We start from the raw sequence: 22,364 nt of genomic DNA, 5'->3' as shown, positions 1-22,364 counted from the left end.
ATCGAAGACATCGATCTCAAGATAGCCTACGTTCGGGATCTTCCAATCCCGAATTTCATTTTGGGGCATAATTCGCTACGGTACATTTCTGCCACTAGGTGGAGTAGCAATACAAATTAAAAGTTCTGTCTACACAGACGATACAAGTCAGCCCCTGTCGCTATTCAGCTCGAGTAGGTTTTATCGATCGCATTTTAGCGTATGCAAATGCAAAGATTCTGGTATGCAGAGTGACCGCATGCGGTTACGGCCCAAAGTCATCTCCGTTGCATTAAGTTGATACAGAAATGGACCACAATTTAATGACGCGACACCAAACCCCGATGACATCACCCGCATAATAGTATAAGGCGACGACGAGGATTAACGGGGGTTTTCCCCGTATGTGGCAAAGGCACGCTAAAGTGCAAGAGCAGCGCAACAAACAAGAAATCTGGCTGGACAGAAACCCCAAATAATTAAATAAAATGACAAGTGGGATCCAGGTCTCCCCGCAGTCGGAAGGCGGACCCAGACATCCCCCCCGCCCGCCTAACCAAAACAAACATCCAAAACTAACAGACAAATGACACATTCAGGTTGTAAGCGCCACGGGCACGAAGAAGACTACCGAGCAGCACGAGTGAAGGTGAAGATAAGCCTCTTGTTGATTCTCGCTCACTCCTCTTAAGCACCCAGCAGGTACACACCTGCATCTGCTCAGCACCTACAGCTAATTAGGGAAAGAGACGATAGCGCCGGGCAGGCTATCACACACCAGCGCAGCACACGAGCCTAACTGACGAACACATTTGCAAAATAGGTGTATCAGTACCACAATGAAGTTTCACAAATCATGTGTTCACCACAGCGTACACGAGTACGCCTACATACAAATTTGAAAAAAAAATAGGTCTGTAGATCCTGATATTAAAATGACACCAACTTGAACCTGATCAATTAGCCCCCCATTTTACTTGACACACTAAAATGTAAATGCTATCCTTTGTTTCCTCTATTCTTCGAAGCAACTTGGTTCGATTGTACCATTTTAACCATTTTAACTTAGGCCAATACAGGGAATGTGGTCATTCAAAGTTACGATGTTACATGCTTCTTGAAATACTGTTTCATTTAGCCTGTGTCTTTATTTTAATATTTAGTCCCTGGCGCTTTGTACAGTGGTAAACAATCGTACCAACTGAAAACGGTATTAAATAGCCCCTGGTCTACATACGTCCACGTTTAAATGTAGGCCTACTCAAAAATGTAAAAGATTTAAAAAAGATGAAAAGGAAAGGAAGAAACTGTAAAATGATTATCATCTGGCCATGCATTGTGTAAATGCGTGTTCAAATGAATGTCGATGGTTAGAAGTCAGACCTCAGTGTCATTGTGGTCGTTTCTGCAGGCCTGGGGTATCCGAACCTACAGACAAGGGCATGTGTCAATTCAGTATCAGTTTATAAAACTGCTCCACACCGTTCCGCTCAACCGTGATGATGTAGGCTGCGATAAACGGGTTGGCAGTAAAAACACAGTCTGGCAAAGGGGAAGAGGGCTGGGCGGTACGGAGTATCTGCGAGTGGCAGCCGTCCAAAGCGCACGCTCCCCGGCCAGTTCGCAGATGCTCGCCTCGCATCACGCAGTCGTGAACGCGGATCTGGGCCAGCACAACGAAAGCGCGTTCACTGCATCGCGTGTGACCGGGGAAGACGCATAGCGGTGAAGAGCTGCCCAGCCCCACCCGCGCACGACAGGCATATTTGAGACGACAGCTGCGGCGAGGGGACAGCCACCCTCGCCGCCCTGGAAGACAGGTGGGCCGACGTCATGTGGAAGAGCCCATGGGTGTGGTGGGGCTTTCTGCCTGACCATTCCGGAGTTCTTTGATGATCCACTTGTAACAAATACCCGAATGCGAGTGAATACAGGGCTGTGAAAAGGCACTTGGCTGACGTCTAGCCTATGTAACTACTTCCTTTCACCGGTGTCATTAAGCCATTAAGATGGCCATGATATATGAATACATGTGCAATGGCATGCTTACGTCGTAAATTGTAACTAGGTCATTTCCATATTGTGGCCTGAAAACACAATCAATTACCCTTGTGAACCGCTACAATGGTAGAGTGGCCATTTACCTTCCCTTAGATCTGTGGTTTATGGTCAAGTTCCATAGGGTGCTTGGGCTAATCTTCTTATTACACTGGCCTGTTTTTTAGCAGAAAATGTTTCATGCACTGACAATGTGTGTATCACTTTGCTGTGTTATTAAGGAGACATAACGGGTAATCCGGAGTTGTGTTCTCTATTAGCTATCTATGCCACTTAGGCTAACAGTAGGCTAACAGTCATTTTAGGCTGAAAGTTAAATCATCAAAGCAGAGGTCCAAGAGGCGGATGCGCCTCGTAGCCGCTGTAGCTATGGAAACAGCTCAACATCCCTCCCTCTGGATCCTCCCCGTTCCCATCCACTCAAAGCGGTATAACAGGCGCGTCGACGCGTCCGACAGTTTATTCAGCGGCACCAAGATGGCGATAGCAGGACTGACAGCCTTTTTCATCCTACTCTCAACATACTGTGAGTCAATATAATATCGGATAGTTCGGTTTCGCCTGGAGGACTTAGTTACTTTAAAATATCTGTTCTGTTTTCCTACAGCAAGTTATTATTGTGACCATATCGTGAACGTTAGATAGCTAGCGATAGTATTAGGTCTAGTTAGTGTTAAGGCAAGGTTAAAACATTGCAATCGGACAACTCATTGATTGTTCCTAGCTTGCCACCCAGCTTCTAAATACTAGCTAGTCGAGTTAGCTAGAAAGCTAATTTATATCTTGAATCAATCGAGACGACTACCGTTAGGTATCTTGCTGGTAATGATTACAGATATCTGAATGCGTGTAGGCTAATGGTGTTACTTCCAGTCTGGAGCGACCGTCTGCTTGTAAGATGGCATGACCACGCTTAGTGTAGCGGGCTGTGTGTTTTTAGCTAGCCTGCTAACTGCTGATACCTCGGAATAAATCTCAGCGCTTTCCTCCTCGTACCGGCTAGCGAAAGGCAGACGATAAGAGTGGCTGCATTAATTTACGGCAAAATATGATATACCGAGATCGCTGGCGGGTAGAGAGTCAGCTTTTCTTTTCCGCTGCTTTACCTTGGTAATTATGGTTGTGTCAGAGTTGAACTCGTAACTACAGTTTTTGTTAATGGCAGCTAGTTAGTCATTTATATGACGATTTCTTTTTAGTTTAGCAAACTGAATCGGAGACAATAATCCAGAGATAGCCGTTTCATTGGTTCGCGATATTCAGCAAGCTAACGGTCTTTCGAAGGCAGGTGCGAGTTAGTAAATTAGCCAGAGCATTATTGTTGTGGCTGAAATTTAAAACAGAATAGGATTCTGTCTGATCTAAGTAATGCAAACATAATACAGTTTAAATAAAGTAAGACAATCTGTAATAAGACTATAATAAGATATGTTAGGTGGGCACTAAAGGGTTAACGGAATAAACTGAGCTCTGAATTTAATTTTTCTAGCTGCACCGTGGGGGGTACGCTTGATAATAGCTGTCGCCCCATCACACTTTAGATCAATAAGCCCATGATTTGACAGGGTAGTCTTTCAGGCTTTGACATTATGTCGAGTTGGTAAATTTTCTTCTGTCATTGCATAATACATACTAACAATATCGGTTTACATTTCTGGAAGGTCTGCTGTAGCTACTTGTATTCACTTTTGTCATTATTGATGTATTAGGTTTATATTGTTTGTATAAGAATCATGATTCTAATTCTTTATTTGATCTGTAAGGATTTTCTGTTTTGTGTAAGCAGAATTTATTTATTTATTCTTATTATCTGAAAGGAAGCAGGGGGAAAATGTGTTTCTTTCCCATTAGAGAAGAAAAAGGCTGGTTTCTTGTTTTTAAAATTTTCAACATGCTGGCATCAGATAATTTTAATCTGTAATCCACACTCTTTGCGTTCTCCATAGAGAGTCAGGGACAATTCTGAGTGGAACAGAAAGTGAGTAGGCATCAATCAAGTGTTCATGATTGGACTGAAGGAATTCCCTTCCTGTCCAGTTAGGAAAATTTCATGACAGAATGTCCAGTTATCTACAAAACACAACAGGGGAAAAAATAACAACTAATATCAAATGGAAAGTTTAGTTCCTTTTATATGGACAAGATCAACTGCAGCTGTCAGGACTTGTAAAGCATGTTTTCTTTGGAGAAAGATCAGTGAACAGCTTTTATCTGACCTAAGCAGAAGTGAAAAGTTTATAAGGTTTTCAGCTGCCACTTGCTTTTGTCTTTTTTCTGTACTGTCCAGCTGTTTTCCAGGTAGCATTAGCATTAAGACAGAATATACACACAGTGGTAAACCCGTTAAAGTTGCCATGGCAACATTTGTTTTAAAAGCCCATGATAAAGGAGACAGTAACAGGATGCACAACCGTAGGTGATGTCACAAAGGCCGTGGGTTCTTTCGCAGCAGTTGAAGGATCACAGATATTCTGCATAGCTAGATGTCCAGATCCTGAATTCCTTACAATCCTTCGTCGGTGAGGGTCCAGTTGTTAACAGGAGGTGTCAGTGCTGTCTGTTATACTATGCTGACTGTGGTCCCTTCGAGAATGTTTGTAAAGAGTCAGCAAATCAGGTTATTGCTTCAGCAATAGCAGGGGCAGAATATTAAATGTAATGTGCACCAAGCTGACTATGGCACCAAGTACAACAAACTGACTGGCCCAGATGTAAAGAAATCTGTGGAGCAATTCTTTTGTGGGGAAGTTCAGCTATAGCCTTCAAGTCCCGCTGTCCCTCGTCCCACCAGTTGCCGTGAAACATTCCGTTCGTGGCTTCCCAAACAGATGGCTACAGCGAACTATTTCAGTCTAAATTTTGCTCATGTGCACATGTGTAGTTTCTGTTTATAGACAAATTTACAGTCCAGCTTCACGAGTAATGAGATTGTCCGTTTAAAATTTAAAATTGTTTCATTTGTGAGTTGACTTTTAATTCTTAGATTCAGATTTCTTTATTGTGTGTTGTGCACAGAAATCAGCTGTGCGTAAAACTTGCTCCACCATTTACTAGTCTTGCACAGTTAAAACAACATACAAATAGACACGTAAAACATAAGACCATGGGTCGGTGTCAATATAAATAAAAACTGAACGGACAGACATAAATTCAATAAAAAAATGCAATAAAAATTCAAGAGATGCAAGTCATGCAACCAACAAATTCATGGCAGAGTCAGGCATGGTTCTACAAAACCCCCAAACCATCGCAGGTACAGTCTGATACCCTGTATTTAATACAGTCTGAGGAGATCTTGAAGGCATGTTTTGCATGTTCTGACTGTACTTATACTTAGTTCAAAGCTACTGAGCAGCTCTTAGAATATGTGTCGCATATTTTGTGATCTTTATGTTAGCAGCTAATCAGTTTGTGCCGCATATAGTAGTTTGACTCATTGAAATCTTAGCACAAGATCAAGATTGTTCTCTACTTTTCTTCTGCTCACAGCTTTTTCAACTTCAAAATCCAGACTGATAACTCATGTCTAGCAGCTCCATGGTCACAGCAGTTGCTACAAGATGACCTTTTCTCCTGTCTAAGCTCCAGGTCCCCTGTGAGGTGCCGCGCTTCATTAGAAGGAAGCATTATTATTGATTTGGCATTATAAATACCACTTTAGAGAATTCAGCACTGACATGTGTTGGGGAAGAAATAAATAGCTGGCTGAAATTTCAAGTGTAAATCATTTAGTTTTGGCGTACAAATGTAGAATATTTTGTGGTGTAATCATAAAACATTAATGAACCACAAATACAGAAAAACAGGAGACTATCCACAGAAATGCTCTAACTATTTGGAAGATCTGAATGTTTTTTGGGTTGATTCTGCGGGAACTGGAGGAAAGAAAAAACCCCTCGTTCTTTCAGACGTAATCTAACTCCATTGTTGGCTGTCAGGAGGATCCCTTGGCCCCTTGGATGCTTTGTGCAAGGACACATCAATATCAATTTTACAGATGAAATCCCTTCAATGTGAGCGGATTCTCAGGAATGCAGCCGTTTGCAGCCTCCAGCACCCAAAACGCGAACAAAGAATTAAAATCTACCTTTCCAGCGAGAGAGAGAGAGACGAAGGAGAGGGTTCATGCACTGTGTGTACACTTTCAATATCCCATATAGCTGTAATTTGCATGGGGCGCTTAAGTAATCAGGAGTTCTATTCAGGAGGTTCTTTTCAGGAGATAGTGATTTAGAGACCTGGACCAATGCATGTCTGGCTCACAGTTAAAGAGCGCAAAGCAGTAAACACATTTTTTTTTTAAGTGTTGCCATAGCACCTGTAAGCATCAACTAAATCCCTTGCTTTGCCAACTGCAGCCTTTGGAAACAGTCAGAGATAAATGAAATTGCGCAAGATCTGTTGCCTGGTCGAGTTAGGTGAGATAGAGAGCAATGTCTGAAGCAACACTGCAGAGAAACAGTTGACACAATTTCTCAAGTCTTTCCTGCGTACCACCTTTTACATAAAAGTTAGGGCCAGCAGAAAGGCTGAGATGCGTTTCAATCTGGAACAGGCGTGTGAGGGTTTTGCGGAATGCTTGCAATAAAAATATATGAACTGCAGTCCAGTACGCTGTTAAAATGCTTTCACCAAATTGATTTAGCAATGGAGGGATCGGTTTGAGCAATACTCAGCAAGATGGAAATGGATGTCCCTTTTAGTTAAAGGGCATATCAGTACAATTTGGAAGGGAATTTTGCACCATGTGGTGATGTTGACCCGATCTCTGTTGTTGCGTGTTCAGATGTTATTGCTAGATCACTAGAGTGTATATTGGTGTATAATTTAAAAGTGTGCAAGCGGGGTTAGGAACAGCGCTGAATTACATGGTATGACAGAATTTTCCTTGCCAGTGAACATGAGGGTGGTACTTCAAGCATATCCAGATATTACTGTCGAGCATCACAGGTGTAAACGTTGCTCTGACGTCAAGCTGAAATAGGTCTATGTCATTTACTGCTCTTATGGCCAACAAAGCAGTTAGCTTGTTACATTAAGCTCACAACTCACAATTCTATCTTCAGAGTAGCCCAATTGTGTGGGAATGTGTTTTTCGGAAGCAGAAGAAGCAGATGGCAGCCGTTGATTGGTCGCATATTATGTGGATGACTTAATTAGTTATGCAAGTAACTAAATTGTTAGTAGCAAGCAAACCAATTTAGCTATCTAAATTAAGTCTGCTGCTATTATTTCTAGAGTGGAAGAAGTTCGTAGGAATCTTAAACTTGTTGCTGGGAAGTACGAGGGATCTGTATACATGTTTGTCACGCTTTCTTAGTCTTTTGTGTAGACTAAATAAGGTTCGTTCCGATGCTGCTGTTGGCTTCTCTTGATTAGCCTAATTGGTGGCTTGTTGGTCCATTTTGGTTGTGGTTATTACTGTCCATTTTATTTCCAGGTATATTATGTAAATGATTTCGTTAAATGTGTCTGGTTTCTACAGATGGAAAACATAGCACCATGTTGAATATTGATATCTTTTATCACCATGTTTTATTAAGGAATAGTGGTATGCCCACATGAAACTTTAATGGAAGAAAAATATGAGGGTTTTGATTTGCTACAGTCCCTATACTTTATCCTATGTGAAAATGTAGTCTGTTTTTTCAGTGGAGAAAGTACCAGAGTGAAAATACAGATAGAAGAAGGCAGTAAAGCCATGACCCTGGGCAAACTGTGATCTTGCTTGTGTTTGCAATGCTTCGAGGCTCTGAGTGGACACACAACATTTCAATTAAAACGGGGTGACAGAGTTATGTTGTTATATTTTAGAGAGCAGTTTTTTTATCATACTGAAGTATTTTTTACTGGAGTTGTTGTTTTTGTTTTCTTAACACTTGGTAAAACGCCACTTGAACTCGCCCCCCTAATTCGGATTAAGAGGTCAGCCTTCTCCAGACCAGAATGTGGGGCATTTGAAGCGAACCAGGGCTTAGGCCATCTGTGCTGAAACCAGCAGGCAGCTAATTCTGCCACCATGTACAGCACCATCTACAGATTGTCAGGACAGTGCTGAGTCAACATGATTTGTTTTTCACAGTTTCACATTGAGCCTAATGAAGGCTTTCACTGCGTGCCAAGGCTATCTGTAGTTGCATGTAAATGTGAACTAAATGCCATTTGTTCACGTTAGGAGTATTTTGGAGGTTCTGTCCTATTCAAACCGCTCCTCACCTCCTTCATGTAGGTGAACTGGTGAAATGTGCGGTACATGCACTGGCTGGCTCCACTGTTTGATTTGCTGACAGCAGTAACCCTGAGCCGAAGGGGCTGGCTGAGAAATAGCCCCTCTGTGGGCTGTATAGCTGCTGTTTGACCTGCGCAGCTGATTTATCTCCGGTGAATGCAGTGGCATTCTGTACGCTCTAACCACATGATTGGTGTACGCTGTCATCCTAACAGCCCTGGAAAAAATGTTTGTGAAGTAGGCTTTATAACTGCTGAGTTACAGTTATTTTTAACCTGCGTGATTGCAGAAGTGTTGTTTTTTACAAGATTGCACCATTTAGTTCCCAGAGTCTCTTGATCTGTCATGTGAAGTATTGTTGACATAAATGGCTTTCTGTGCCATTTGGTACAGTTCGCACACACATATATAAGTAGCAATTGTGGGTTTAGCCTGTATATCTCCCTGCTTTTCTTGATGTTTAGGTTTTCCCTCACCAACACGAGTGTAACTTTGATCAAGGTCAAGTCCAGGAGGTGGTGCAAAAATCTGATGTTGTAAGAAAAAGCGTGTGTCTCCACTGTCACCAGAGTGTATTACAGCGAATTCTTCCCATCGCATTGTCACTAAGGGCTAGATAGAGCAGGCGTAAACCACAGAGAAACCTCTGGAAAGCAGGGGTAATAGCTACTGGGAAATGATTCCCTGGCCCCAGTAAAGGGCAGGCAAGTGTCGCTCCTGTCAAATCCAAGGAACAGAAGACAAATGGAGGCAAACAGGGGCCTGGGAATGACTGTATACTTTAGCTTGCTGCATTAATCCAGAGAATTTTGTGGCTGGAGGGGGGAACATGGTGGGTTTCGGGTGAGGCTTCCTGTCCTGCATTCCTGTCCTACAGGTCATCACGATTTTGGGGTGAAGCAATCCTCTAGAACAAGTGGTCATAGAACTTTCAGTGTCTGAGGGCAGAGTGGTGTACATTACATTGTATTCCTACAGCATCTACAGCAGCTCTGCCAGGCTTTCAGCATTTTCACACTTTAGGCAACCCAACCTTACACAGCAAGTACGTATGCTACAGCCTGGACTGAACCCATACGTATTGACTTTTAAATCTAGTGGGTCACACCGATTGACCCATTAACCTGTCCTGGTCTGATCTGATAAAGCTAGAATGAAGAGATTTCATGCAGTGAGTGCTGGAAGTAAGCACTGGACCTTGGATCTGTACTTTGCACAGAAGACTTTTATGGCATAGCGGTAAGCAGCAGGGCTCATGCCCCAAAGATGGCATTCAGTACTCAGGTGGAGCGGCAGTGTAGTATAGTGGTTAAGAAGCAGGACTCATAACCAAAAGGTTGCTGGTTCAATTCCCCACAGCAGAACTGCTGCTGCACCCTTGGGCAAGGAACTTAACCCACAATTGCCTCAGTAAATATCCATCTGTACAAATGGATACCATTGTAAAATGTAAGTCGCCCTGGGTAAGAGCATCTGCTAAATGCCAATAATGTAATGTAATGGAGCGCTGCTATAGTATCCTTGTGCACTTAATCAGTATTGCTTCAGCAGTATCCAGGTGTAAATGGATGCCATGTAAGTCTAAGGATAAGGGTGTCTCGTAAGGAATCGTAAGGAATTAAATAGTAATAGACTTATCATAATCAAAGTCATTTCCATATGAACATGAATTGCACATTAATTTTTTTAAACCATATAGGTTAGGTCTGTATAATTTATTATTTGTGACTCATAGGGTTATGGGTTTTCTTTATGGATTATGGTTCTCTTTATGGGTTTTCTGTGCTACTGGGCATTATGAAAAACTGTAAAGTTAAATGTAGGGAAACCTTAGAGTGCTGTTTTAAGGCGGTTTGAAGGGAAAGTTTGAGAGGTTCTTAAATGGGGAACATAGTTACTTGTTGGTATGAAACATGAATTATGAACTCAAGTAGTTTTATAGATGAAGGCTGTTTTAGTATTTTAAAATGGTCATAAATGTTGCATAAATAAAACACTTGAAAATGCCAAATTAGCTGTTAGCATCCTTGCAAAACAACATCTTTCTTGGAGGTATGCATAAATTCCCTTTGATATTCTCAAGAGCAGTACTCATGGATAAGTAATGGCATGAAAGTGTGGTAATAGCCTCTAGAGCAGACCTGTGTCAGCACAGAGGAGGCGCATTTGAAAGAGGTAAATTAAGCTCTTTGAGGAAGATGCAGGGACTTTTAAACAGCACGGAGCCCTCTCTCTGTACCCAGATCAGTACACTGTTACCCACTGTCCATGGCTGTTGTTACTCTTAGGTGTAGTGTGTAGGCAAAAAGCCTTCCCTCTGTTCCCAGAATCGTAGATTATTCCCTAATATCCAGCATTGCCAGTACATATGTCATCACACACAGCAGTCTCTCTGATCCCAAAGAGTACATTACTTCATAATGTACAATGCTACTGTTACTCCAGGCTATCAGGGACTTATCTGTCCCTATAGCATAATCACTGTTGACTGTTCTGTGCAATTGAACTGAAGAGTTCAGGAGGATCTTTTAATAGATTTCTTTTGGCAAGACATTTTATAAGTCTGCTTAGCTGTAAAAGGTGTTGTAAAGGTGCAAGTCCTTAGTGGCTGAATTCTATAGCTGCAGCAGCTGTCTTCTCTGCTGTGGACTGCTGGCTGTAACTGAATAGCACACCGGGGGAAAACGCATCACGTCGTCTTGAATGTCATCAGGGAACTACAGCTGGAACATTATTTGTCTTTCAAAGGTTGTTATAACACCTCGCGTCTAGATCCGAAGTAAAACCAGCGGTCCCCGGGCAAGCTCCCGTGTTAATCAAACACAGGAGGAATGCGCGGTGCCAGCCCCACACTGTTCTCAGAGCAGTGAAGCTTTCTCCTCTACATTGTTCTCCAGTAACCGCGAGGCCTGGGTCAGCTTTTCCGCTCAGAGTAAACTGGAATGCCTTTACGCTGAGAACACAATGGCAATCAACCATTGTGCTTGTAATTTAGCATCCATTCACCCCTGCAGACTAAAACTGTGTCACAAACAAAGGCCTTGATTTGCATTAGAGGAGCCTTGGCTCTCTGAAGAGTCGGGGCAGCCTACATTACAGAGAACCAAATAATGTCAAAAGAATAGCTGCGGTAAGAATATTATTCTAATTGGGACAGAACCACTGTGATGATTTTGTTTCTGTATTCTCTGCTGAGGGAAATGTGTTTCGAAAGTGATCGCGTCATAGAATGATATTTCCTATTTCGTTTTATTAACTATGTTTATTATTACAATTTCAGTCATTACAATCACTGCAGTGTCAGTGTCTCCTGTTGTAAGAATTGAGTTGGAGCCTGTTGAGTCAGTCTCCCTCAACACAAGGTTTTACACACATACCAGTAGGCCAAAGCCCCACATCCAGTCTTTGGAGAGGCAGTGGGAGTGTCCCTGAATGATGTCACACTGGCTCTAACCAATGAGTTAGTGCCTGGTGCAGGGCAGGCAAATGCACTTGAGTGACTTCCCCATATGCTAGGTCACACTCTCAGACTGACACAAAGTGACACATTCCCAGGCTCTTGGTGGCACAGTCCTCTTTCCAATTGGCTGTCCTAGGCTTAGTCTTTGACCTGTGTGTGCATCACAGAGGGGACGCAGTCATGGTGGGGCTCTAAGCTGCTTGGAAGTCCTCAGCAGCCAAAAGAGAGGGTGGGGCCAGGCCTCGGACACCGGTGGAAATTCGGGACAAATGAATACCGAAAAACCTGCTTCCTGAAGGGAGCAACTGAAATTAAAATGAGGTTAACCATTTCCTTGAACCAAATGGTTGGATTAATTTCTGTTTGAAATTGAATCTCCAGGTCTCCCTACAGTTCCCTCTCAAGCCAAAGAAGTTTCATCTCCCCAGTGCAGTAGGCTGGTTGAAACCTGTGTTTGGGTTTGTGGCTCAGAAAGCTCACTGTTGTCATTAAATATCCCACGGCGCTTATCGCAAAAAAAAAAAAGTGGAGGGTTCCGAGGTATCCTGGCTGAATTCCCAAGCCGGCTCTCAATCTGTGCAAGCATCCCCAGTTCAATTAGCAAAATAAATCCCTCGCTCTTCACTTCAGCTAATTTGGGGTAGCATTCTGGCGCTACACACAAAACGGCTAATACTGATCACCCAGGTGGGTGCTACACACAGGTGACAGTAGACACACACACACACACACACACACACACACTGTAAAGAGCTTTGATACTCAAAGGCACTGTGTAAATTGGGTCCATCCTCCTAAGAAAGGATGTAACTGCAGGAAGTCCAGTGCCTTCCGTTCAGCAGTGGCAAGAGATACTTCCAAAAAAATTTAATCGAGATTTTCTTTGTTCGGTGCTACACCATTCTCACCTCTTTTCGTTTTAAATGAGTATACCTTTAAAGAAAAAAAAAAATCCTGCAAATTCTCAGCTACCGCAGGATCAGGTGTTATGGAGACATGCCTCCAATAAACACCATAAACAGGTCAGCCTGACAACTGGCGTCCAGGAAATAGCCAAGGCGCCAGCACACGGGCTTTGTGGCGGACGCCCAAGCTAGCGAGAGAAGAGAAGCCATTCACAGGAGTTTTGCAAAAACAAATTACATTTTGAGACCATTCTGTTATCCCATTCCTGAAGGTACGCTGCTTTTCCTTTCCCCATGTGAAGAGACCGAAGATTCAGCCAAAGACTCCTAATTAGAGTCTTAAGTCCTGCAAAGACAATCCCCCATGCTTATGTAAGGAAGATTTGCGTGGGCCTTTTCTCTCTGACTTGTCATAGTGGACACACCGTGCTCGGTTTAAAAATAGGGCAAGATGCAGGGGGTCAGAGATTTGACTGGTTAAGTCAGCAGTGAGGAGAAAGGTTTAAACCTGCAAGTCAACAACTCTCCCCACCGAGCACAGCTGTGATAACAGCACCTAGTGTCCCAGCATGTGAACTCTCCCAGGACACCACTGCTGTTGTTTTCACTTGGGCTGTGAGATCCAGATTCACTGACACACCATCCTGGTTAGAATGTCTGAAAACAGGTGAGAGCCCCCATGTAAGGAGATCATTCAGGGAGGAACGTGGTTCCCATTTGTCCTGATTTCACGTGGTGTATCAGGGAAATGTGACACTGCAACAAAGGAACATGGCGTGGGTTCATTTGTAGTGAGAGCTTTGGGATGAGTTTAGCTAGAAATGATTCATTTTGAAGGGAAATGTTTTAATGATTCACGTGACATTACAGAGTGAGGTGCTAGTGATCTACAGGACTGTGAAGAAGGGCCTGTGAAACAAAGACTCCCCGGAGTTTTGGGGGGGGAAGTGGGCTTCAATACAAACATGAGGCCTCCCTTGAATGAATACTTGAAAATTTTTTGTCTTAATGCATAGATAGGTAAAAACAGAAAATGGCATTTAGTCTCATTTTAAGCAATAACAAAAGAACATGGTAAGATTACTCCCATTTTAAAGGACAGTTATGTTTTTTTTTTTCTCAGAATGAACTTAACAAAAGAAGAGCTGTACCAGTATTTGTAAACTGTGTGAATAAAATATGTTGAATAATAATAATATATGTATATATATGTGATGCTTGAAGTAAGAAAAAAAGCCGAGGATGTTTGGAGAAACTCTCCCTCCTCTTCTCCTCTTAATTTTCACGTTTGAAATCAAGCCAGCAGCACCAGCAGAGACTGGATGAAACTGGACGAGAACCAGACACTCCGAGACGGAATCCTCTGGGTCTCATGTCACCACCGCCATTCTGTGCAAGTGAGAAATGGAGTCGTGAAATGTTAAGTGTCTGGTGAGGAGTTCAGTGGCCGTATTTTTCTTTCCTGTTGCGTAGTTGGAGTTTTATGAAAATGACATTAGCCAGGGTTTACCCATATAAATCGATTCCTCCCAAGCCAACTGTACCTGGGAGGCTGCGGCGGTTTATTTTCAGGCAACAGTTTCAGAGCACAAACAGGTTCCCTGCTGCTCCGGCCAGGGGCTTGGAAAGACTTGTGAATCACTGGGGCAGCAAGTGAATTCTCCCTGCCCTTTACACTCTAGGTGTCTGTGCTCGGGGCCCGCACGTGCCCGTACCCCCTGCGCTGGCAGCACAATGCGGGCCCTCTCTGCCGGGCCATCGGGGGCGAGCTGGAATTCACCCCTGCCTGCACCAGCAGGGGGCCACGCTTAATGGGCACCATGAATTGCTGGGAGTTCCTGCTTTTTGGATTCTTTTCGGGTGGCGGGGGAGTGCTTGCCCTGTACCGGGGCAGTATTTCTCTCGGCCTGGGAGCAGGCTCCGCGGTGCGTCCGGTGACTCGGGTTTGAAATACGGACACCGTTCGCGGGGGGCGCCGGGGAGGAACGTTCTCATTCAGCCCCGTCCTCAAGGCAGGATGCGGGGTTACCACCCTACGCCCCCATTTCCTGATGTGTCACACACTGGGGATGTAACTCCCAATGCACAGCAGACTGAGCCATACCGGGTCTTACTGGAAACCGGGTGCTGGGCTGACTGAGAGGCTGCTGCTGGGAGCTTTTGTAAGAAATCAGAGGAACATGGCGTTTGAATTATGTCCTCTTCATACCCGATCTCATCAGAAAGGCTAACAGGGAGCTTTTACTCTTGTATTGGTGGCATGTCAGCGTTTCATTCCATAGAGCTTTTACTTTGACTCCCTCCTCCACGCTTTCCTCTCCGTTCTCACTGGAGCTGAACACTCCGTGCTGTCGGAAGAAGCTCAAAGCGTGGTGCGACACCTCTGGGTGTGACCTCAGCTCTGAGAGTGCAATCTCGTGAAGAAAAATTAAAATTAGGAACCTCAGAAATTCTGTGCCTTCTCGGGGTCATGATAGAGGGCTGCAGAGCTGCTGAACTCATTTGAAACTGAGCATTCGCTTGGACTCACAACATAAATTATGATGCCTTTCACAGCATTTTCATTCTGGAGAGAGAACATGCTGTATCTGTCATCATGCTTCGACCCTGTGGCCTTGTTCCCGCTCTGAATTTTACATACATTTAAATGGTGGCTGTGCAACACAAACTCTTTGCAGTGTATCTTTTACTAGCTTTTCATTTTCAGTATCTGCTTGTAGTCATCTCCTTTGTTCTGAGTGAACAGTTTTAATCAATGAAAAATACCAAAACCCGAAATCTTACTTTGCAAGATCAAATATGACAGTATTGTATGTAGGCTTATGTCCTTATGATTTACAGAGTTCTTTGATCATTCAGATCAAATGTTCCCTCACCGATCTTATCTACACCGTGGCAAAAGCGGTGGTGGTACATCACTTATCAAAACATGAAGGTTGCATCTAATTGCACAGAACCTTTCAGATTTCCTTCCATATTAACACTTACTTATTTTCCCGTGGCTTCATACTTGTATTCATTTTCTTATGCATTCTGTTGTCTTTTGACTTTTCAAATTGTGTGAGAAGCCAAAACAATATAACACTCGTATTAAATGTGTGTGAAGGCTAAGGAAAAAGGGCATTAGACTTAAGTAGTCGGTTCCATTTTACCCAGACATTACAGAATAAATTAGCATCATATGCTAACGATGAGTCTCTAAACTCAGAGCTTCATAGCCTTCTCAGAGGGCAGCTCCACTGGCCAGTGGGCGGGGCTATGGCCGATGGGCGGGGCTGTGAGCACTGGGCGGGGCTATGGTCGGTGGGCGGGGCTGTGGCTGGGAAAGGTTTGCAGGGTTCTGAGGTGGTGACACAGTTGGGCTGTAGTTCCATACCCCTCTAACCCCGGTGTGGTCTGTCAGCCCTAACTCTGCTGGAGCCCTGTAGTGTTGTGTGTCGGGGCGCCTCGCGGTACACCGGCTTGTGATCTGCTGGATTTGTAACGCATGTCCGAGGCTTAAACCACAGGAGTCATGTGAGCAGACATTACTCTCGGTCTGGTGCACGGCGGTCTCTCCAGGGAGACGATGATCAGGTGCTAAATCTCTCACTGCTAACCGTGAAAGGCGGTCTGGAGCTGGGATACAGATGTAGACAGCGTCAGAATGGGCTCCCGAGAGGGGACGCCAGAGAGACAGAGAGAGAGAGCGCCGTCAGCTGTGTGTTACTCTCAGGTCAGGTCACATGACCTGAGGATGCAGTGCCCTGAAAACTGGAGAATGGAAGAGAGTACAGACAGAGTTACCCGACAGAAACAGGTCAGAGGGTCCGGAGGCTGCGGTGATCAAATGCAACTCCTCACAGGAGAGGAAGAAAGACGCAGATGTCATTTCAGGGAAGGGCCCATACTCTGCTGAGCTTGCCTTTGAAGAGGCTCGCTCTCTCTCTCCGATGCATTCGCAAACAATTAGCAGCCATTTATCCACTGAACCCTTTGGGAGAGAGCGCTTCAAGCCTCTTACTTTGAAGTTCGTCTTTACGTTCTCACTAACAAATTTAAGCGTTCAATTCTCTTCCCCTGTCACATGCATAGCACCATGAATAGCAGTTACAGAGTTCAGTCAAAAATGTTGTGAAAATAAAGCAAATGTGAAAAAAAGAAGACCCGCTGATATTTGATTGTCAGTATTACATTATATCATATTGTCAAACTACAGAGTCTGGGAGGATTGAGTAGCAGAGTTGTATCGTTGCTGACATTAAGCTGAATTTTGACCCAACACTCTTTCTTTATGCTTTACAGGCTACATCACAACGCTTGCTGTGATTCTCAGAACTACAAACAAGGCTCCGTGGGCCAATGAGTTTGACAGTAAGTGCAGGTTCTGTTTTCGGCATCGGGTCACTAAGGTGACATTCTGTCTGTTACAAACCTGCATGAAATGATTTACTGTTAACTCAGACCGCAGTCCCAAGGTCGTTCGCCCCAGAGCCGATGTAATTTCATCCTTCTCTATTCTCAGCGATCGAGTTGTCCTGCTTGATAGAATCCATCTCCACAAGCAATCCCAGAATCGAGTGGAAAAAGATCAAAGATGGCGAACCCAGTTACGTTTATTTTGAGAAAAAGATTGCAGGTGAGTCCAAGCAAATTACAGCGACAGTCTGCTATGCGTATTCTTTAATGTACCAGCTCACAGTGGATATTCACACTAGTTTGGTTTCCTATTGAGTGTAGTGTGGTTCCACTGAAATGTAGTTTGAATGTCAGATTTCTATGGGAAAAACACTGACACAAAACCAAATCTAAGAGAGCCAAGACTTCTTGAAAAGGTGGTCCTAAACACTTGAAGAAGGTCCTGGGTTAGGAAGGAAAGTAACTACACATTTTGAGCAGTGAGATTTCTGCAGGTGCACAGGTTATCGTCAGTTTAAAAGAATCTGGAGCTGGCTAGTTTGCTAAGCCAGTGTAATTGTATATGGATACTCAGCATTTTACACTCATAAACACAATATCACGTCTATAGATGGGGTTACATTTTTCCTTAATAACAAGTAAAAAGAACTGTGCATCTGTTAAATGACAAGCTACATTTCTTACATCATTAAAAAAGGGTACACAGAAATACTGTGCAGTATTTTACTGTGATTATAAAACTTGTCATTCATGTTAAATTAGGAAGTGAAATTCTTGGTTTTGAACATGTTTGCGTTTGTGTCTTCCAGGGGATCTGATTGAAAGGGCAGTGATAGTCGAACCCGCGACCCTGGTCATAACGAACGTGACCCGGGCAGACACTGCCCAGTATCGCTGCGAGGTCACGGCTGCCGAAGACCCCAAGTCCTTCGACGAAATTTTAATCAGCCTGGTGGTTAGAGGTGTGTGATTGGTCACCTGACCCTTGTGCTCAGATGTCACAGAGCCGACGCCTTCTGAGCTCTCTGGCATCACCATGTGCTTCCTACATCACAGTGTGAACTACACAAGCATGAGCCGGATAGGGACTTTTCAGGCCAGGACTTCCATGTGCTTTAGTGAGGCCATCGGTCTTGCCATGGCACTGTTTTTTTTTTTATTGGCTCAGAATGATCAAGGTCCAAGTCTTTTTTTAACACTATTATTATTTACTTATGTAACACACAACATATCTGAAGTCAACTCACTTTTTAAAAACATTTTAAATCTATACAGCTAGACATTTACTGAAGCAGTTCAGGTTTTTGGGTGTGTGCCTTGCTCAGGGTACAACAGAAGTGCCCCAGGTGGAAAGCTAACCACTGCAGTGCACATCACAGTATTTCCTATAGTAACGTGCCTCTGTAGATGGTTTCCTTAATGAACCCAAGTAGCCATGTTGTAGCTGAGCTACAGTATTCCCTGCAGATGAATGTTGTGTAGTGGCAAGAAGCAGGGCTCGTAACAGGGCTCATGACAGGCTGCTGGTTCAAATCCCAGCTGGGGTACTGCCGCTGTACTCTTGAGCAAGGTTCTTAACAGACAATCGCCTCCGTAAAATATCCAGTTGTATAAATGGATACTGTGAAAATTGTAACCTGCGTTGCTCTGGATAAGAGCCTGCTAACTGCCAGTAGTGTAATGTAATGTGTCGGGTGTGGCAGTAGTGTAATGTAATGTGTCGGGTGTGGCAGTAGTGTAATGTAATGTGTCGGGTGTGGCAGTAGTGTAATGTAATGTGTCTGGTGTGGTCCGCAGTAAAGCCAGTGGTGCCCAGGTGTAGTGTGCCAGTGTCGGTGCCCGTGGGCAAACCGGCGGAGCTGAGCTGTGCGGAGGAGGAGGGGTTCCCCCAACCGCAGTACCGCTGGTACCGCAACGACGAGGAGATCCCAGAGGACCCCAGGAGCAGCCCCAAATTCGTCAACTCCACCTACACCCTGGACATAACCACCGGGACACTGGTAAGGGCCTGGGCCCAAGGGAATGGTGGGTGGGGGGGGGGGATTTAGGAGGAGACTGTTCATTTACGGAGGCATCGGATGGATGATTTATGGGGAATTCAGCAATGCCAGGAATCTGCTTTCTCTGTTTTCACATTCCGGTCATGGCTGCTATTCCAGTGTCCCTCTGACTGGCTTTCACTCACTCTGACGTCCTTCCTGAAGGATGCCACAGTCACTCTGACTGTCCCACAAAATGGCAGGCCACAAGCCAATCTAACCGCTGTGCAATTTGGGTGTCTTCTGATAATGAAATTTTGTCCCCACCCCCATTTCTCATACAACAGTTTTTCTCAATTTTAGCAACTGCCATACCCCTAAAGCAACAGTCACTCTGTTTAAGCTTATTTTTTGTGGGAATCGTTGGCTCACTTCTCCACAAGCTTTACTTCTTAAAAGATTAAAAACAAACAAAAAAAATCAATTGTAAATATATATAATTAAATAAAATCAAAAGAAGCTAGTCCAGAGCACACAGCCAGACTGCTTGAAATCTGTGTGCCTCTGGCAGCAGCCACACACCTGTATTTAATGTGTCTCTGATTCGGCAGGTGTGGCCCATTAACCAATGGCTGGCTCCTAGACAGCGACGATTACAATTAGACAATTAAAAATGAAACAAGTAACCTGTTGGGATGCAGTTGAATGAAATTAGCTCAGTTATGGATGGCGCTGTAATCTGAATGACAATGACCTTTGAGCACACATTAAACAATTACAAGCAGTTTTTTAGGGGGCAGGTGAAGGTGCCTACTTCACAAGGCTAGTGGTTAGTGTGAAGCCAGGCGAGAGTACCACTGAGCTCTTGAAACATTGTAAATGACTAAATGAATGTAAACCTCCCTCAAACTCCCTCACGGACTAAATTAAGTGCTTGTTCAGACTGTATAAATGAATGTATTGCTCAGTGGAGAAGTGAACTCTGTGAATAAACATTAAGAGGATTTTGAAGGGAGACAGGAGTCTGTGCACGTTTGTGTCCGTGTCGGTGACACAGCGCTGAGGTTTGGCTTGGGTGTCTTTCTCCCACAGAGGTTCAGTGCCGTGCGGAAGGAGGATGTGGGGGAGTACTACTGTCGAGCCAAGAACGATGCGGGATTCTCCGACTGCAGCCCACAGATTATGGAAGTCTGTAAGTCCCTCCCCCTGCCACCATGCCAGCCAATCAGCAGCCAGTATCCACTGGCTTACTGGATCACTCCACTGGCCACCAGTAACAGCTTTCCTCCAATGCTCTACTCTGCAGTGAGGGGAATGACTCCTCTGTATTGGCAGATGGTCAGACCTTACACGCCGGCCAGAGCACTCTCTCATGCTCTGCTAGTTCAGGGCGAATAGCTGTCCTTCCCTGACCCCTGCAGGGTCACAATTCTGGGTCACTCCCACTGTCAGCAGTGGCCCTGATGGGGTGAAATCATATTTGGACATAGATGCTTCAGTGATGAGCTCCAAAAAGTCAAAAATGTATGAAAAGAGTACATAACACAGTATTATGAGATAAAGCTGAGGTTGTCTTTACCCTCCAGGACCCTCATGTCACCGAGGAATTGTTAACCCCCTTGTTAACCCCCTGCAGTGGTTCACAGAGCAAACGGTGTCACCCGGTTTGTGTTGGGACTGCGTACAGCACGCAAGCGTGTAGGTGCTGGGATAGTGACACAGTGGTGCCTCTCTCTCTCCCTCCAGATGACATCGATATCATCGGGATCATCGTGGGCGTGGTGGTGGTGGTTGTGGTTCTCCTGTGCATAACCATAGGGATCTGTTGTGCGTATAGAAAAGGACGTCTCCCCAGCAAGAAGGAGACTGGCAGCAAGTGAGTATGAGGCCGCTGAGAGCGCAACAGTCTGCCTGCCTCGGGGGGCTGCTAATTTTAGTCATGGGTAATTAGTCATTCAATTAGAACAATCTTCTTTTGATGAATAACTCAAAGCTCATTTCAGCCGTGCATAGCATGCAAATAGAGCATATCTGCTCTTTTATCTTGCCCGGCTGCAAGGGGAAAGAGGAAAAGTTTTACACTTTTTTAGCTCTCCAGTGTTTGAAGGGTTTTTTTGCGCTTTTCATTCCCTCAAGCGAGCGATATCGTTTATGTAATATCTTACTCTGTGCAAAGCGCTGCCGTAGCACGTCTCACGAACCGTTTCCTTGGAATGGAACTTCTGACGCACTCTGCTGGGATTCTTTTGTTAAGAGTGCTGTGTCGGATCATGTTTGAATAGCGGATGTGTCAGAGACATCTCTTCAGAGGGTTGTGCGCGGTCCTGCTGCATGTGTGAGAGTGTAATGGCTTTTGTTATCTCTCTGTGTCAGTTTCAAGCCCCCTGCCAGAGGAGACGGGGTGGACTACGTCCGAACAGACGATGAGGTGAGGGGCTAGAACGGGGCCTGTGCTTTCTGTGAGCATAAAAAAAATCAATGCTCAAGCTAATGCTGTTTAAATGGCCTCAAACTGCAGCTGGCCTGCTCTCTGAACATACATGGTTAATTCATTTTTGTGACCCTCTGACATACCAAATCAAGCTGTATCAATGTGTTACATGAAATGTCAAAGGAAGATTGCAGTCAATAATGCGTATAAAATTTATTACGAGGCAGTAAGTAATGTAAAAATGAATATCCTATGCTCAGCATTGTTTCCACTTGTCTTTTATAGGGAGATTTCCGACACAAGTCGTCATTCGTGATCTGAGAAGATGACTGATGGAAGACGCTGGGTACCATGAAGCCAGGGGCTCGGCACCTCCTTTGATTGAACTTCTAAAGTTTGAGACAATTGAGCCGCTAGAGGGCGCTGTTCGCACCGACACGCATCGGCAACGGAACTACTTTGTCTGCCAAAGGTGGCAAGTGTCATCACAGATAGATTATGAAGAAAAAGAAAAAAACAATCATGTTTTCAAATCTGTGTAAGGCACTTGCTGTTCCATCTCCCATTAAGTCCCCATTAAGTCTGCTGGATGAATCTGGTTAACAGTGAGACCATATTTTGTCTGAGGTTGTCTGTCTGTCTGGCTCTCCTTTAAGTCTGATGTTCAGCATATTACTATGACTTCTGTCCTAGCCCCCCTGCTTCTAACATATTGTTGTCATTTATATAACATGCAATTTTTGTACCAGCAAAATTTGTTGAACTATTTTTGATGGAATATATTTTGAAATGCCTATAGATGAATGTTTACTTTTTTTAAGATTTGTAAAATAACGTAGATAATGCTTATTTTTATTTGTTTGGTTCTGGAAATTGTAGTTAATATTTATAACCACTCAGTATTCAGCAGTTAACACATGCAACT

At 44.1% G+C, this 22,364-nt stretch overlaps 1 protein-coding gene across 1 annotated transcript; it reads left to right on the top strand.

Moving 5' to 3' along the window:
* Window positions 1–2,513: 2,513 nt before the first annotated feature.
* jam3a (junctional adhesion molecule 3a) lies at window positions 2,514–22,182 on the top strand. The gene is made up of 9 exons (XM_036537272.1): window positions 2,514–2,563; window positions 16,916–16,984; window positions 17,136–17,249; window positions 17,839–17,991; window positions 18,827–19,029; window positions 20,101–20,200; window positions 20,755–20,884; window positions 21,382–21,436; window positions 21,725–22,182. The coding sequence occupies exons 1-9, from the start codon at window positions 2,515–2,517 to the stop codon at window positions 21,758–21,760; spliced, it is 909 nt and encodes a 302-aa protein (XP_036393165.1). The 5' UTR covers window position 2,514; the 3' UTR covers window positions 21,761–22,182.
* Window positions 22,183–22,364: the final 182 nt, after the last annotated feature.

This window comes from Megalops cyprinoides, chromosome 9, assembly GCF_013368585.1.
Source record: "Megalops cyprinoides isolate fMegCyp1 chromosome 9, fMegCyp1.pri, whole genome shotgun sequence".
Classification (NCBI taxonomy): domain Eukaryota; kingdom Metazoa; phylum Chordata; class Actinopteri; order Elopiformes; family Megalopidae; genus Megalops; species Megalops cyprinoides.
The sequence above is the reverse complement of the archived record's forward strand: the minus strand, read 5'-3'. Positions and strand labels throughout refer to the sequence as shown.

What these genes read in the sequence shown, in the direction of transcription:
- jam3a (XM_036537272.1), top strand. Translation starts at nt 2,515, where the DNA reads ATGGCGATAGCAGGACTGACAGCCTTTTTCATCCTACTCTCAACATAC. An exon ending in GTGGGCCAATGAGTTTGACA is followed by an intron (nt 16,985 to 17,135) that starts GTAAGTGCAGGT and finishes CTCTATTCTCAG; the next exon opens with CGATCGAGTTGTCCTGCTTG. An exon ending in ACGTCCGAACAGACGATGAG is followed by an intron (nt 21,437 to 21,724) that starts GTGAGGGGCTAG and finishes TGTCTTTTATAG; the next exon opens with GGAGATTTCCGACACAAGTC.